The sequence below is a fragment of the Leopardus geoffroyi genome, chromosome B1, assembly GCF_018350155.1.
Source record: "Leopardus geoffroyi isolate Oge1 chromosome B1, O.geoffroyi_Oge1_pat1.0, whole genome shotgun sequence".
Lineage (NCBI taxonomy): Eukaryota > Metazoa > Chordata > Mammalia > Carnivora > Felidae > Leopardus > Leopardus geoffroyi.
This window is the reverse complement of record NC_059327.1, coordinates 70,403,674-70,420,684: the sequence shown is the minus strand read 5'-3', so window position 1 is coordinate 70,420,684 and position 17,011 is coordinate 70,403,674. Positions and strand designations below refer to the sequence as shown.

Here is a 17,011-nt window from a genome sequence, read left to right as displayed (position 1 = left end):
ATCTTTGTCTTTTCTATTAGATATTTTAAATTGTGAGCCTTATCAGAAAATTGCTTTATATGTTCTATTCTTGTTCAGACTTAGTTGTTCTTGGGGTAAAATGCAGTTCTGTGACTGTCTAAAATAAAGCTGAAAAATGAAATAACTCTAACTAGAGAGCTTTGTGGCTTCCTCCGAGATACTACAAAATAGTTTCAGACATCTTTAATATTTAAACCAGATCTAAATTGTGTTTTTACACGTTGGCTTAAATTTCTATTTACTTTTAAATATTGAATATTTACAAACATCTCCAACTACATTAAATAATACTTACATGAAAAGTATGTCAATATTATTTTTTCTACTCTTTGAGCTTGAAAGAGACCTGATGGCATTGGAAGTTAACTGCAGAGGGATATCATCAAAAAGTAATGTTTGCAGAACATTTCACAGGGGTAATAAGCAACTTTAACTGCTATTTCTATTTCTGTAGGTATCTTCTCAGTACTCAGCTTGGCCTCCGAGTGCACAACCCTTGCTGCTGAACTTCCCAAAGTATCCTACGTGAAGGCCCTTGATGTGTGGCTCATTGCTTGTCTTCTCTTTGGGTTTGCTTCTCTGGTGGAGTATGCTGTCGTGCAGGTGATGTTGAATAACCCCAAACGAGTCGAAGCAGAGAAAGCCAGAATTGCAAAGGCTGAGCAGGCAGATGGAAAAGGTGGAAATGTAAATGCTGCTAAAAAGAATACTGTGAATGGTACAGGGACTCCTGTTCACATTAGCACTTTGCAGGTAAGAATGACACTGGCGAAAGTATTTCCCCCATCCGCTCTGCAGTTCAGGAGAAAGGTACTTTTCTGTGGGTGTGAAGCTTTGATAGAATTGGTGCTCCCTCATTCTTCTCTCACAGATAAAAAGGAACTGAAACACATCGAACCTTTTTGTAAAAGAAATAAAAAATACTTAGGTCAAATACTAATTAATAAAAAGAAATCAACACCTTATCAACTTTCTAGAAGACTTTCCATGGAGTTTAATGAGACGTTTCTTCTTTGATGGGTACCATTGGCTGTGGGGATATTGTCAAAGCTACAGACCCTCCTGTTCTTTCTCACTTGATAAGCCTCAAAGGCCAGAGGATTGCTGGAAGCACTGACCTTTTGCCCACTTGGTAGATTTAGGGGAGCCCATGCTCTCAATAAAACCCCCTTCCTGTTCCCTATCAAGTTAGAGAGCTCCACACAGAATATGGCCAGCAGGCTACTTACTTACGGGATGCCTGGCCCATGGGAAAACTATACCGTAGTCAGGGATCTGTCCAGCCCAGTGGTACTTGCAGCAGAATTGGACCTTGCCTTGTCACTTGATCATTGGTCTAAGAGTAATGGTCAGTGCCTTTAGATTCTGATAAATTCTGGATCAACAGGCTGTTTCATGAATTTAGGATAGGTTTCTACTTACCCCAAAGCTCCCCTGATTGATACCTTCTGTTTGGGATGACCAGTAAACCAGGAGGCTATTGCCATTGAGCTTATCAGCCTGGTACATTCCACAGGAGACTAATAGGTTCACACCATCTTACAACCTTGAAAATCTTGCCTTCTCTGCCTATATTTTGGCCCAATATTACTCTTTCAGTTTGTTATCTACCATCACACCCCTTACCTAGAATGTTAGACAAGTATGCCAGGTGCGTATTTGTAGATATGAAAAGTAAACTATTTTTGTGGTGCTGCCTGAAGCTATATTTTTTAGAAAATTTTAATTTCTTGTAAAGTCATTAATCTGATTTTCTGCATCTACAGCCAAATCTCTGTAGTGTTAGTTGCTACCTTGTGGGAGGGTTTTTAAGGCCTTATGATTCTTTCATACCCTAACTCTCTTTATGATAAATAAAGCTAAACTGTTTGTTAATAAAGAGCGATCATGACCTTAGAGAAGTCATATATTTGACATATCTTTTTCCATCCTTTTCCATCCAGCATGTCTAAATCATTATGTTTGAAGTAAGTTTCTGGTCGACAACATATATAGTTGATTTATGACTTTGAACTGCTCCACCACTCTCATGTTTTAATTGGTATGTTTAGATGATACGATTTAATCTAAGTAGTGATATGTTAGGGCTTCAGTCTATTGTTTTATGTTTTCTTTTCTGCTTATCCCATTTTTTATCTCCCTCTTTTCTGTTTCTTGCTTTCATGAAGGTTACTTAAACATTTTTGAGAATGACATTTTGTGAGTTTTCTACATTGTGTTTGAAAGTGTGTCTCTTTATCCATCTTGTTTAGTGATTGTCCTAGGTACTAATTATATGTACATAACTTATCAAAGTCTGCTGGTGTCATTATTTTACCAGTTTGTGTGATGTGTAAAAATATTACATCCTTTAATGTCACTTTAACTTTCTATTTATGATAGACTTGTAAATATTTCTGAGAATCTAATTAGAAAGCATTCTACTTTTTATTTCACCATTGAATATACTTTAGGAAACTGCAAGGGAGAAGGAAAGCTTATTGCATTTATGCATATTTTTGCTCACCATGTTCTTTCTTTTACTCTGATATGTCTTTCATTGTTTACTTATAGAGAATTTCCTTTATTAAATATTTTGGGGAGCACTCCTGGTAACAAATTCAGCTAGTTTTCCTTCATCTGAGAAAATCTTGATTTCCCCTTTATTTCTGAAGGATATTTTCACTGGGTATAAAATTCTAGGTTGACAATTCTTTTCTTTTAGCATGTAAAAAATATTGTGCCTCCTCCCTCCATCTGGCTTCCATGGCTCCTGATGAGAACTCCTCTTCATTCATATAGGTTTTCCCCTGAGGGTAAACTCATTTTTGTCTGGCTGCATTCAAGACTTCTTTTGGTCTTTATTATCCTTAAAGTCTGTGTTTTGGTGGGGATTTCTTTGGGTTTATCCTGTTTGGGATTTATTCAGCTTATTTAAAAATGTAGGCTTATGTTTCTTGTCAAATTTGCAGTTTTCGACTGTTATTTTTTTTGAGTACCCTTTGCAGACCCACCTTCTTTCTCCCGTCTTTCGGAGCCTCTGATGACGCAACTGTTAAATCCTTTGTTATAGTCCCACAGATCCCTGAGACTCTCTTCATTTTGTCTAGTCAATTTTTTTCGGTTTTGTTCAGATTGGATAATTTCTTTGGTTATATCTTTTAATTCACTGATTCTTTTTTCTGCCCCTTCCATTTTTTCTGATGAGCTTATCCACTGAGATTTATATTTTGCTGAATGTATTTTTCAGTTACAAAATTTCCATTTGGGCTTTCTTTTTGCTGAGATTTTGTATTTCTTTGCTCAGGCTTTCTATTTGTCAGTGCTTTCAAACAAATGTTCATAATACCTGATTGAAATTTTTTTTTTTTTTATCATCCATGTTTTAGAACCTCTCTCAGATGATTCTAACACATTTTTCATTTCGGTGTTGTTATCTACAGACTCTATTTTTTAAAAAATTCAGTTTGAGATCTTCTCCAGTTCTTCATATGATGAATGGCTTTCTATTGAAACCTGGACATTTTCATAGTTTGTTATGGACTCTGAATCTTATTGAAACTTTCTGTGTTAGATGGCTTTCTCTGGCCCTGTCCTGCCAGGAGAAGGAAGGGTGCTGCTTCAGGACTTCAGTGGAAGTAGAAGTCCAGGGCTTGACACAGTGTAGCTGGGGGCTCTTTATTATTGCAGGGTGGGACTGCTAGTTTTTAATTACCCATGTGGTCTGCACTGATACACAGTGTGTGTGTGTGTGGGGGGGGTTCCCTCATTACCACTTTGTGGTGATAAAAGTCCTGCCCCTCAGCTAGGGCTCCTGTGACATCACCTCCAGTGTGGAAGAGGAGAAGCAGTCTGTTTCTGCTGGGTAGGGGTGGAAGTCCATGCTGCCTGCACAGTCTCCTCTGATGCAATGGGGGAAGCAGGGCCTTGTTAGTGGTCTATGGAGATGAGAGTCCTCTCTCCTTAATGGGTCTTCTTTGATATCACTGCGGTGGGAGTGTTGGGCACCTTGTTATAGCTTCTAAAGGTGGAAGACTCAGCTCCCCACTCAACCTTTGCTGGCGTGGGTGGGGATGGAGTCACCTTTTTGTGTGTGGTGTTTGACTGGACTAGAGAGAACATTGTCTAAAAGTTTTTTGTCTTGGGGCTCATGGGTGGCTCAGTTGGTTGAGCGTCCGACTCTTGATTTTGGCTCAGGTCATGATCCCAGGGTCATGGAATCAAGCCCCACATTGGACTCTGTCCTGAGTGTGGAGCCTGCTTGAGATTCTCTCTCTCTACCTCTGCCCTTCTCCCTGGCATGCTCTCTCTCTAAAATTAAAAAAAATAAATAAATAAAAATTAAAAAATAAAGTTTTTTGTCTTGCTAAGCTACTCTTTTCTTTGTCCTTTGGCTAGAGGAATTAGACTTTTATTGGAGCTATTTTTATCTGTACCAATTTCATTTTGAATTTCAGCTCCTTCAGCTTCAAATCTGGGATATATGAGGCAAAAAGGACACTCACCACCATGTTGTTCCATGCGTCTGAAGTCCACAACTGGAGAATGGTTGTTTCTCCACTGTTCACAGTCTTCTTAGGTTTGTTTTATATAACGTCCAGTATATGTCTACTACATCTTCCCGGGAGCAGAGTTCCCCAATACTCTTTTCAAGTCTCCCAGCATCCTCACTGAACCTGTAGCCTGGCTGCCACACCCTAGTGATTAGACATGTCACTGAGCTACTCTTAACACTTCAGTTATGTGACAGCTGCTCTACCTATTGGACTGTTTCAGACTTAGTGCATTCCTGCACCAGGAACACACCTTTTCAGAGAAATATTGGTTCTTTCCCCCAGTATTTTACTTTACTTTCTGTTATGACCCAAACCACCAAATAGTACCTTGGAAGAGCTCATGGCTGGTTAAGGGTGCTTTAGAACATAAAAAAAAAAAAAAACAAAAAAACAAAAAAACTGGTATTTGAAGCATGCTAGCTCCTTGTGAGGAACTTTGCTTTTCCTTCTAAACATACTTATTTCTCCATTCCAGAAATGGAAGGAGGAATACTTGAGCCCCCTTTTTTATATGGACATGTCACTATATGGACTCCTTAAATATGTGGCCCTAGCTATCAGTCCCCCAATTTATATCTCCTAGTCTTTTACCACTTTCTCATTTTTCCTACCTACTAATCCCTACTACCCACTAACTTGAACTCTGGTTAAGTGATCTAGAGAAGAAAACAAAGACGTTCTATGGAATGGGTGCTTGATTTTCAGTAGTGCCACAATCAGTTCCATTTTATGGCATGTCACGGGGCCTGGATAATTGCAGAAATTATCTAGTAATAGGGAACACCAATGTGCAAGGAATTTGGAATCTTAATATATTCGATGCAGTGGGATTGATACAAGAGATTCATTGGAAGCAGATTTTCAGAGTACTATAGAACATATCAAAATTATTTGTGAAAATAGATACAAAGGATAAATAGGATCTAGACCATTAGACTGAATTATTTATTTTTTATCAAAGAATAATTGCTACGCAATATTGAATTAGTTTCATATGTACAACATAATGATTTGATACTTATATACACTAGGAAATGTTCAGTGCAGTAAGATTTGTCACCATCTCTCACCTTACAAAATTGTTACAAAATTATTGACTTTATTCCCTATGCTGCAATTTACCTGTTGTGTCTCACTTATTTTTATATATAGAAGATTGTATCTTTTAATTCCTTTTACGTATTTCATCCATCCTCCTGCCCCCCTCCTCCAACAACCATCAGTTTGTTCTCTGTATCTATGAGTCTGTTTGTTTCATTTTGTTTGCTTGTTTGTTTTGCTTTTAACTCCAAATATAAGTGAAATCATACAGTATTTACTTTTTACTGACTTATTTCACTTAGCATAATACTCTCTAGGTCCCCCCATGTGGTCACAAATGACAAGATTTCATTCTTTCTTGTGGTTGAGTAATACTCCAATGTATGTATTTACCACATCTTCTTTATCCATTCATCTATCAGTGGACACCTAGGTGCTTCTATACCTTGGCTATTGTAAATAATGCTGCAATAAACATTGGGGCACATATGTCTTTTTGAATTTGTGTTTTCATTTTCTTCAGATAAATACTCAGGAGCAGAATTGCAGGATCAAATGGTGGCTCTCTTTTTAATTTTTTTCGGGAACCTCCACACTACTTTCCAGTTTACATTTCCACCAATAGTGCACAAGGATTGCCTTCTGTGTACATCCTCACCAACACTTGTTACTTATTATCTTTTTGATAGTAGCCATTCTGACTGATGTTGTATGATAACTCATTGTGGTTTTGATTTGCATTTTCCTGATTGTTAGTGATGTGGAGCATCTTTTCATGTGCCTGCTGATTATCTGCATATATTCTTTGGAAAAGTATCTATTCAGGTCGTCTGCCCAGTTTTTAACTGGATTGTTTTATTTTGTTTTATTTTGTTTTATTTTGTTTTTGATATTGAGTTATATGAGTTCCAATGTGAATGTTAGCACATTTGATATTGTCCCAAAGATCTCTTAAATTATCCTATGTTTTAAAATCCTTTTTTCTTTTCATTGTTCAGTTTGGGTTATTTTCACTATCTTGTCCTCTAGATTGTTGATCTATTATTATATATCATATAATGTGCTGTTTATTCCCTCTGATGTATGTATCATTTCTGTTATTGCATTCTTCAGCTCTGGTTGGTACTTTCTTATATTTTCCAGCTTTGTTAAAATTCTCACTGTGTTCATCCTTTCTTCTCCTGAGTTTGATAGGCATTTTTATGACCATTACTATGAACTCTTTATCAAGTAGATTGCTTTGCTTCATTCATTTAGTTCTTTTTCTGAGGTTTTGTCTTGTTCTTTTATTTTGAACATATTCCTCTGTCTCTTCATTTGCCTGACTTTCTCTATATGTATTGGGTAGTTCAGCTCCTTTTCCTGGTCTTGAAGGAGTAGCTTTATGTAGAAGTTCTCCTGTGGGGCCCAGAAGTGCAATTCCCCCTGGTCTCCAGAACAAGGTTGCTCCAGGAATGTCCCCTGTGTAGTCTGTGTGCACTCTCCTGTTCTGGTGGGGAAATGACTGCTGTGGGTACATGATAGGTGGGAGTGGCCCTGGACCAGCTGGCTGCAATGCCTGGCTGTCATTGCTGCAGATGCACTGGTGGGTAGGGTTATTATGCTGTTTGCTGTAAGGCCTAGACAAGGCCCAGGCTTGTTTGACATTATGGTGGATCATGCCCTCTGACATTAGCAGTCTAGAGGGAAAATCCAAAATGGTGCTCCCCAGTGCCAAAATCAGTATGGCCGAACAAGATAGTAAAAATGGCTGCCTCCAGTGTCTCAGTTCCTGGGGAGAGAGAGGCCCAGCTTTCTCCTGCCTCTCTAGTGGGTGCATTAGTAAGGAGGCCTCCTTCACCTATAGATATGCACTTTTTGATTGTGTTTCTTGCACTGCTTTCCATGTCAAGTGAGCCAGCACGTGAGCTTTTTAAAAGTGGGTTATTCTGTCACTACAGTTTCATAGTTTTCCTGGATATGTTCCTTGTAAGTTTTCAGAGTTGGGTATTTTGGGGGTTCCTCTCTCCTGTGCAGAATCTAAGGGGTAATGTGCCTTACATGGAGCTCAAATCTTTCACTCCTCAGGGTAAATAAACCTCTGTATCTTTGAGATTCCTCCGATCCATGGAGTGCTGCATCTCGGGTGTGTTTTTATCCTTAGCGAGTCAGTGTCTCTGCCTCGTCAACCCATTTTGTTGTTCCTTGTTGCAGAGGCTCTGTTCATCCAGCTTCTCAATCCCCTTCATTGCACTGCTTGCCATGTCACATGAGTCAGCACCTAAGCTTCTCAATCCAGTTTCTCAATCCCCTTCAGAGGGAATTATTCCATATGCAGTTATGGATTTGTTATGTCCATGGGAGGGGTGAGTTCAGAATCTTCTATGCCATCTTGAACTCTCCCCCAGAATTATATTATTTAAACTTTAGCCTTCAGGCATTAAAATAATTTCCCAATGAAGAAAACTTCATCATATTTAAGAACTTCTGTATTTCAATTCTCTATGTTTGGGTTGCTAATAGAAACACACGTGTCTTAATTCTGAACCTGCTACATTCTGCTACAGAAGTTATAGGGGCGCCTGGGTGGCGCAGTCGGTTAAGCGTCCGACTTCAGCCAGGTCACGATCTCGCGGTCTGTGAGTTTGAGCCCCGCGTCGGGCTCTGGGCTGATGGCTCAGAGCCTGGAGCCTGTTTCCGATTCTGTGTCTCCCTCTCTCTCTGCCCCTCCCCCGTTCATGCTCTGTCTCTCTCTGTCCCAAAAATAAAATAAAAAACGTTGAAAAAAAAAATTAAAAAAAAAAAAAAAAAAGAAGTTATAGAGTGATGCTTAGGGAGTTTAAAAGTTGACCAGAAATTTTAATCTCCAGAAATAAATGTAAATTACTCTCATGGCTTACAGGCCAAATGCAATTTCTTTTTTAAAAAATTTAATGTTTATTTATATGAGAGAGAGAGAGAGAGAGAGAGTGCAAGTGGGGGACAGGGACAGAGAGAGAGGGAGACAGGATCTGAAGCAGGCTGCAGGCTCTGAGCTGTCAGCACAGAGCCCAATGCAGGGCTTGAACCCATGAACCGTGAGATCATGACCTGAGCCTAAGTTGGACGCTTAACCAACTGAGCCACCCAGGCGCCCCCAAATGCAATTTCTAAAATGAACATTGGACCTATGTAGTATTTGTACCCTGAGAAAGATTTCAGAACGTGAATGCACCCGAAAATAGCTTAGCTTTAATTTATCTATATTTATATCTATATCTATATCTATGTCTATATATGTATATCAAGCTTTATCAAGCTTACACATTTGCTTGATAAAGCTTACACATTTGCTCTAAGTTTGATATATATATAATATGATATATATATATATATATATGATATATATATATCAAACTTAGAGCAAATGTGTAAGCTTGATAAATTCAGTAAGATTGTTACACATTGACACATAAAAGTATGTAAAAAAAGAAATTAAAAAATTGTTTCTTTTTTCATTGATGGTTTTCCTGTGAAAAATATAGTTTTTGGTTTCAAAATGCATCTGTTCCAGTGTATTTTGCTTTCAAATCACAAACTTTTGCTAAGTAATTTCAATGAAATTGTTAGAAAAACCCAACTTCGGCTGCTTGCCACTGGAAAGGTAATACTCAAAAGACAGGTGCTGGCCAGAAAGGAAAGATTGCTTTATTTAGGAGTCTGGCAACCTGGGGAGATAGCGGATTGGTGTCCGAGGACCATCTCCGAGGTTCCAGGTTAAGGAGCAGGGTTTTTAAAGGGGAATTCAGGGTAGGAGATTACATATATGTTGATGAAACGGGCAGGGAAACTTATGACTATTCATGAGGAAAGGTGGAATACACACATTGAGCAAACATACATGCAGCATACATCCCATGTTCACTTTGGGGTGGGGACTTAACACCAGAGGAGGAAAAATTCAGCTCCTGGCGTCAGTCAGGAGGTTATTTTACGCCAAGGACAAGGGGCTATGGGCATGTTCCAAGAGCTGGCATAAACTGGAATGGGGTCTTAGGCTCATTATCTGTTAAGGAATGCAGGGCTTTGCTTGTTCATAGGCTGGAACTATACAGTTGACCTTGAGTTCAAGCCTCTGTAGAAACAGCTAGTGGATTTGTTAGTGGGGTCTGAAAAGACACAATAGCTGATTAGGGAGAAACAATTCTCTAAAAAACAACCTTTAAACTTTCTACTGGTTTCAGTCTCATTAACACTGTGGGGCATGGTTTCAAAATGATATGTCATTTATTTTTAGACAGCATAGGAATAGTAACTGGAAGCACAGTGAAATTTGGATTATAGGAAATTTTTGATGCTGATATTTAAAATAATACTGTCCTTGCTAAGAAAAGGGGAGATATAAAAAAATGTAAGAACAATGATAGTTTAATCTAGCTTTTAACGTGTTTTTATAATTTTAGCTACATACATAAATCTGTCAGCATACATACATAATTTTCCAGGTAAATTTAGGACTTCCTCAACCATTACAATATTCTGTTTACCAATTTGTTCACTCGCACATTTCTTTCTTTTAATTCAGCAAAAACAGTGGGGACCTACTGTTGTTAATACCACCCTATTCTCAATGCCTAGTGTATGCCGTGTACCATTCACAAGAAAGTTGTGAATGAAAGACAAAAATAGTATCCTTGCTTTTGGATTTGATTGAATTAAAAATAAAATCTACTGTTCATGCTTCAATGGGAGAGTTGTTTCCTTTGGTAATGTTAAATTTTTAAAAATAAGGAATGACTTAAATTTAGTAAAATATATAGAGATTATTCCCTTCTGAACTTATTTTCATCAACTGCAGAAGGTATCTTTATCACCACGAAATCATGCGTAAGTCTTCTGGTCAAGGAATATTGCATAAGGTTATTTGCCTTTAAATGTGTGACTCAAACTGAAAAGGACAACAAAGAAAATCTTAAAGGCTTCAGTTTGAAACATTAGTAAGTTATTCTCTGCATCATTATTTTTATTCCTGACAGTTTCATTATCATTTTTACTACCTCATTTTTGCTACCCGTGATTTTCTTTTTTTTTTTTTAATTTTTTTTTTCAACGTTTATTTATTTTTGGGACAGAGAGAGACAGAGCATGAACGGGGGAGGGGCAGAGAGAGAGGGAGACACAGAATCGGAAACGGGCTCCAGGCTCTGAGCCATCAGCCCAGAGCCTGACGCGGGGCTCGAACTCACGGACCGCGAGATCGTGACCTGGCTGAAGTCGGCCGCTTAACCGACTGCGCCACCCAGGCGCCCCGCTACCCGTGATTTTCAAAAGTGACAAGTTTATATGATGAAATTAAGACACATATTTATCTGAGAAAAATTGAGAAATTTTAGATTGGAGATTAATATAACTAAGATCACTTTTAATAATGTGTTATGTAGGGTTAGCATCTCATTTATAAGGAGTTTATTGAATCTCTCTTCATGTGATATTATAATTGCTTAAGACATTTTAATAAATTTGTACTTTTATGTACATATTAGATATGATAATTATGTGTGGAGAGTATTAACTAAATAAAAAGTTATGTTTGTATAAAATCTCTGATGAATGGAAAAAGGGGAGAGCAGCCAACTTGTTAATGAATCATGACTTATTTAAGGAATCTGAGGACTTCTTATTTCTTTCTCAGTTGTGTCACATAATTAAAAAATATTTCTGTAGAAGAGGTTCTCTCCATCAGTACACACACACACACACACACACCCCTACTCTTTTCAAATAGAAGAATCTTCAACTACGTTTCTAAAAGAGGTTTTAATAAATAAAATGACTGAAGATTTAGTATAACCAAATTGAAGCCCTTTGGAGTATTTTTCTATTTTATTATTTTAACATTGAAGAAATTATTCTTCTCTTAGAATTTCAATTAACATTGAAGTTCTTCTCTTAGAACTTCAATTAACATTGAAGAAATTATTCTTCTCTTACTGACAGGTTTACTATATTTAAATAAACTCTCTGAATAAATATAACATCCTGTGTCACATTTTGAATAAACTGTGTAGGTAAAAATTTAAAATTATTAAAATTGCTAGCAGAATCTAAGAATATGTTTATGTAAATAAAACAGATTAGAAAATGTGAAGCATTTATGTGTGACTTAGGTTATAATATCATATAAATTTGATTACTTGTTTAGTTATTTATAGATACTAAAACTATACTTAGAGCTATGTAGGTGTGTATAAAATATGACTTAAAGTAAATGTATTTCTCATGTAAATATGCATCTCTTTCTTTGTGAAAAAGTAAAGTCACTGAGAAGAAACATACTTCTTAAGTCTATTGGCAGAAGCCCGAATACTCCTTTGTTTTGATAAGTGGATTCTAAAGCACAGTTAGTGAATCTAAAACTTTAGATTTCTTAGAGAATTCTAAAGGGAGAAAGACTGGGATATCTACAGAGTCCCAGATTTTGCAGATTACTCTGAGAGTCTGGGGATAGTGCACAGATTTGATATGTAGAACCTGTTCTCAACCTCTGTTCCAGTGAAGGTAGTCATTTTACTCTTTACAAAAGTTCACTGGTACATACTGAGACCGACTCCTCAGATAGCACTGGAAAATTTGAGCTTTAAGTGCGGGCTTCCTTCTGGCACACTTACACGGAAAGTGTGTGAATGTGAATATGATGAGTCTGTGTATGTGCATGAGTCTGTCATGGTGGTGGAACTTAAATGACAAACCGCTTGCTGAAAATGGCCTTTTGAAATTTCCAATTGGGGAATTTAAATGGAAGGTCTAAAAGTAAATTTAATATATATAAAGTCTATTTTATATCATATGTAATCATTATATTCATAATTCATAATACATAAATAATACTCATGTACATAGTCAAATATTTATAATATTCAAATACAGGTATTCATGAATTATATATATATGTGTGTATATATATACACATATATATATATATATGATTTCCCAAAGTCCTATTTAAATAATTTAGGTTTTAGTTGCTACCTTTGCTGTCTTTCTCATTCACCAGCCCCTCTTTTTTGCCAGATATTGTCATAGACACAGTGCATAAATTGGTATGGACTAGACACTAGACCTGTGGTTGCTCCGTCAAAACCAGATACCTCATCAAGACACAATTACTCTTCTAAGCTCAGCTGAGATCTCACAATTGGCAAATTGTAACGGCACATTAGAAAAGCTGTGGGGATCCTCTTTCTTAAGGTTGGCTGCTGGTAGCTAAAACAAAGTCCCATCAAAGCAGGATGGAAATGTGTTTCCATTTGGGCTATTTAATAACAAACATTCTCTAAATATGTTAATATATTGGCACTCCATATCTTTTCTTTCTTGTGTATTTTTGTATAATTATGCTTATAGAAAAGTATTTTTTTAAAAATCCTTACTCAATGGGATTGTACAAATATCTATGTGGTATAAAGTATATAATGATCAAGCTAACACTTGCATACCAGCTGAAAAAATAACATTACCAATACATGTTCATAATTGAAAAAAAAATGGAAATAACCTACATATATAATGACAGGAGATGCATAAACACATTTTGGCTTTTCCACTCAGCGTATCTTAATTATGTGTGCTATCCACCTCTAGACACTGCCATCTGTCTCTGGCCCAGAAAATATGTCTCAGTGTTTGTTCAGATAAAGGATAAGGTCCTGCTACCTGAAGTACTTCTAGGAAATAATGTGTTTTACTTCTTAGAGTAAGCATAACTTTTACCCAGCCATAACTTAGGGTAAGTAGAATCCATATGTATTATACTAACAAGGCAAAAACTATAGTATACTGACAGTATATATAATGACATAGTTTCCTTTTTCAGTCAAATCAGTAAATATCGATAATGGAGATCCCAAAGGTGAAGCATAGAACTCAGGAGTAAGAACAGTAGGAAATTAAGCAGTAGAGTCAAAAGCTGGCCCTTCTGTGGCCTTTTGTAATATCAGGGCTATCCTAGACACTGGGGTTAGCCTACACCTCTGTTTTTTCTAAGAGCATTTCTGATTGCTAGAGTTCAGTGTAAAATAATTGTTATGTATGTTATGGGGAATGAATTCAGATTTAATAATTCAGAGACCATCAACTGAATAATCTCTATGGCTTATGACCTGGCTGAAATACACACAATTTCTTTAGATTCTCTGAGTGTGGTTGGCTCTTCAAATTTAGTCAACAAATTAGGAATGGATGCCTTTCACCAGAAAATCTTTGGTTCATGGTAATTGTGACCATCTTTTAGATCTTGTTTGTGAGTGTGGTTTGGAGACAGAGTCTGTCTCATTGAGGAGATAAATGCCTCAGTCATTTACAAACCACCGTCTTTGGAAATAGAATCCATGGGGAAGTCAAAGGTTAGAAATACCAGAAGATTTCCGTAATCCACATATTGTGGTAATGTGGTCTGTGTTATGGTTAAATATTGGATTTTTATTCATTGGTATTTCAGCTGAGAACTCTCACAAGCCTGGGAGCGCCTGAGATAAATGTTGGTTTGTGCTTTGATCCTTTGACATAAAATAACCTGTCAAAAGTTTATTCCATGACATAAGCCTTGTTATATGGGCAACATTTTCAAGCCCTAAATGTTCAGGTAACCCGATGGTCTAATCAGTTGCTATTAAATTGTTTTGCCAAACAGAGATAATAGTCAACTGATTAGACCATCAGATTTTTTAAATATCCTTTTGAAGAGATGTTTTATGAATAGAAAAAAATTAAATATACCCTGTCCTTAATTTTTATTCTCAGGTTGGAGAGACAAGATGCAAAAAGGTTTGCACCTCTAAGTCGGACCTGAGGTCTAATGACTTCAGCATTGTTGGAAGCTTACCAAGAGATTTTGAATTATCCAATTATGACTGCTATGGAAAACCTATTGAAGTCAACAATGGGCTTGGGAAATCTCAGGCAAAGAACAACAAGAAGCCGCCCCCTGCCAAACCTGTTATTCCAACAGCAGCTAAGCGAATTGATCTTTACGCAAGAGCATTGTTTCCTTTCTGCTTCTTGTTCTTCAATGTTATATATTGGTCTATATATTTATGATAAATCTTTTTCATTTGTGTAAAATAAAATCCCATGTCATTGTGACCAACCTCATTCATAAATGCCAGTCTGAAAAATTTTGCATTTTCATAGCAATATATTGCATTTTGGATGCCATGTGATTGTAATAAAAATGTGGCACCTAACTTTCGAATGGCAGCATGATCTTGTTACGTCTGTGCTCTACTGATGATGTATATATGTATAGCAAACATATTGCTTTAGGAATAAATGAAGGATAAGCATACTCCATACAATAAAATCTAAACCATTCTCTTTGGTTAGTGTAAATTGCAAATATTTCACATAATTCTGATAATAAAATGATGTGCACGCTGGATCCTGTTACGATGACCACTCTAATGTATGTAGTATTTCAAATTTCCTTCCTTGTAACTTTCAGAGAAAGCCATCTTATTCTTGTATAATTTTAGATGGTACTATCACAGATTAAGCAAAAAGTATATTACATATTGTTTAAACTTTGTAAGTAGAAATATATTAACTATAATTATGTGGGCTCTGTGGAGAAATAAAGTTCAAAAAGTTACTAGTTTGTAAAATCAGCTCATTTTAAAGTGTGTCTGTGTTGTCAAAATGCCAGGTTATGAAACACGGTAAGCATTTTTGAAACAAAGGGACATCTGGATTTACATAAATTCATACTGAATTCTGGCTTCTGATAAAAATAAAGGATAGATACATTGATTAAATGTTTCTGACAAAAGAAATTCTATTTAATCCATCTTAAAGCCTAAATATATTTTCATGGATTTCATTTTGTTGATATAGAATATACAAAATCATTGTGCCTTAAAGAGTCATAAATATTTTAAATTGGAATATAATAATGGATATATGATTCCACATAATTTTTAAGAAACCGAGAGGAAAATACCCTATTATTAGAAGTAACGAGTTTGGAAAAAAAAAATCTTTGAAGGATTTTAGCTTCTTTATTTTATTAAAATGCTTACATATTTTAAAGTAAAACTAAATTTTTTAAATTCATTTCTTTTTTATTTGAATAATTTCGGATTTGTTATAAAACATTTAAAGATTAAGTATATAATGTCTTTGTCTATGTTAGGCCTTCTAGTTGTATTTTTGTTCTTGCTACAAGTCTAGATTACTTAGATTTATTTACTTTGATCTTCAGTTTGAAAGTAGGCAATTTCTGGTCTTATAAGTGTCCTATATCCTAGTGGTATCAACCCAATGTATTTTTTTATTTCTCCATAGTTGAAATTGGAATTATCAGTAATTCATATAACACAAACATAAGACCAAATAAGTATATTTACATTATTTGGAGAGTTCTGTCGCAGATGAGAGTTTATATGGTTAATTTGACAATAAAGTGTGTTTAAATATTGTTTATGCAAATTGCTATGTGTCATTCAATGCTATTTTATTAAAGACTTTAACTTTTAAAAATTTTCACCGATTACCAAATTTTTAAAAAAATAAGATGTAGTCTAATCCTCTGTAGAACTTCAGCACCCCCTAGTTGCAAAAGCTCAGCCATCTGAATAGTTTTAAAATGCCACAAGTAACCCTACTGATGGACTTCAATATCCTGCAAGGACCCAAGGCAGCAACATTTTAATGGAACCATGCTAGGAAGAAAATGCCTTGAGTAAGACTTAAACCATTTACAACTTTTATTTATAAAAATGGCATTTGCTTATAATACATTTTTTATATTTCTGCAAATTTCACTCATATTCAGAAGTTTGATTTAGATATAGAGTTTTAAGTGGAAATGTACCAAATGGAAGACAGGTTTCATTATACAGGAATTTATTTATTGAAAATAATGTGAATGAATTCCTTTCTGTAATATTTTAGCCTCCGAAGATCAATTTTAATACCAAACTAAATACATAGCCATCTAAGGATTAAGTGTGTGTATAGAACTTCAAGTGGAACATTAGACAGTGATCATAACAATGAAGTCCAATTAGTGTCCACTTAACAGTTGTTCTATAATTATTATCTCAAGGACTTAGTCGCTTAACCCCAGGGTAGTTCTGGTCTGTGTCTTTAAATATTATGTCTTTCCAGGAGACTTGCAGTGTATTTACCTGTATCTCAGTATCTCAGATCCACTGTCTCCAAAATAAAAATTATCTTGTCCTCACAATCACTAGGTTCTCTCATTCTCTATTCCTGTTAAAGCTGTCCCTGTTGCAGTCAGCCATATTAAATCTTCTTTCCTTCTCTCACTCTACACCTGTTCAAGTACCGAGGCATATAGATTCTTCCTCTCACACCTACCACTTCCTCCTCTCTGTTTCTGCTGACACAACCCTAATTCACTTGCGCTTTCCCATTCTTTATCAGACTGTTACAGCAGA

At 36.1% G+C, this 17,011-nt stretch overlaps 1 protein-coding gene across 4 annotated transcripts in view; it reads left to right on the top strand.

The window, feature by feature from the left end:
* Positions 1-16,037, top strand: part of GLRB (glycine receptor beta) — a 103,058-nt gene extending 87,021 nt beyond the window's left edge. For all 4 annotated transcript variants that reach the window (XM_045464680.1, XM_045464697.1, XM_045464690.1 and 1 more), the window contains 2 exons: positions 476-774; positions 14,355-16,037. In XM_045464680.1, the coding sequence (XP_045320636.1) occupies positions 476-774; positions 14,355-14,651 (596 nt within the window). In that variant the 3' untranslated portion in view covers positions 14,652-16,037. The remainder of the gene's footprint in view (positions 1-475; positions 775-14,354) is intronic.
* The last annotated feature ends 974 nt before the right edge of the window (positions 16,038-17,011 follow it).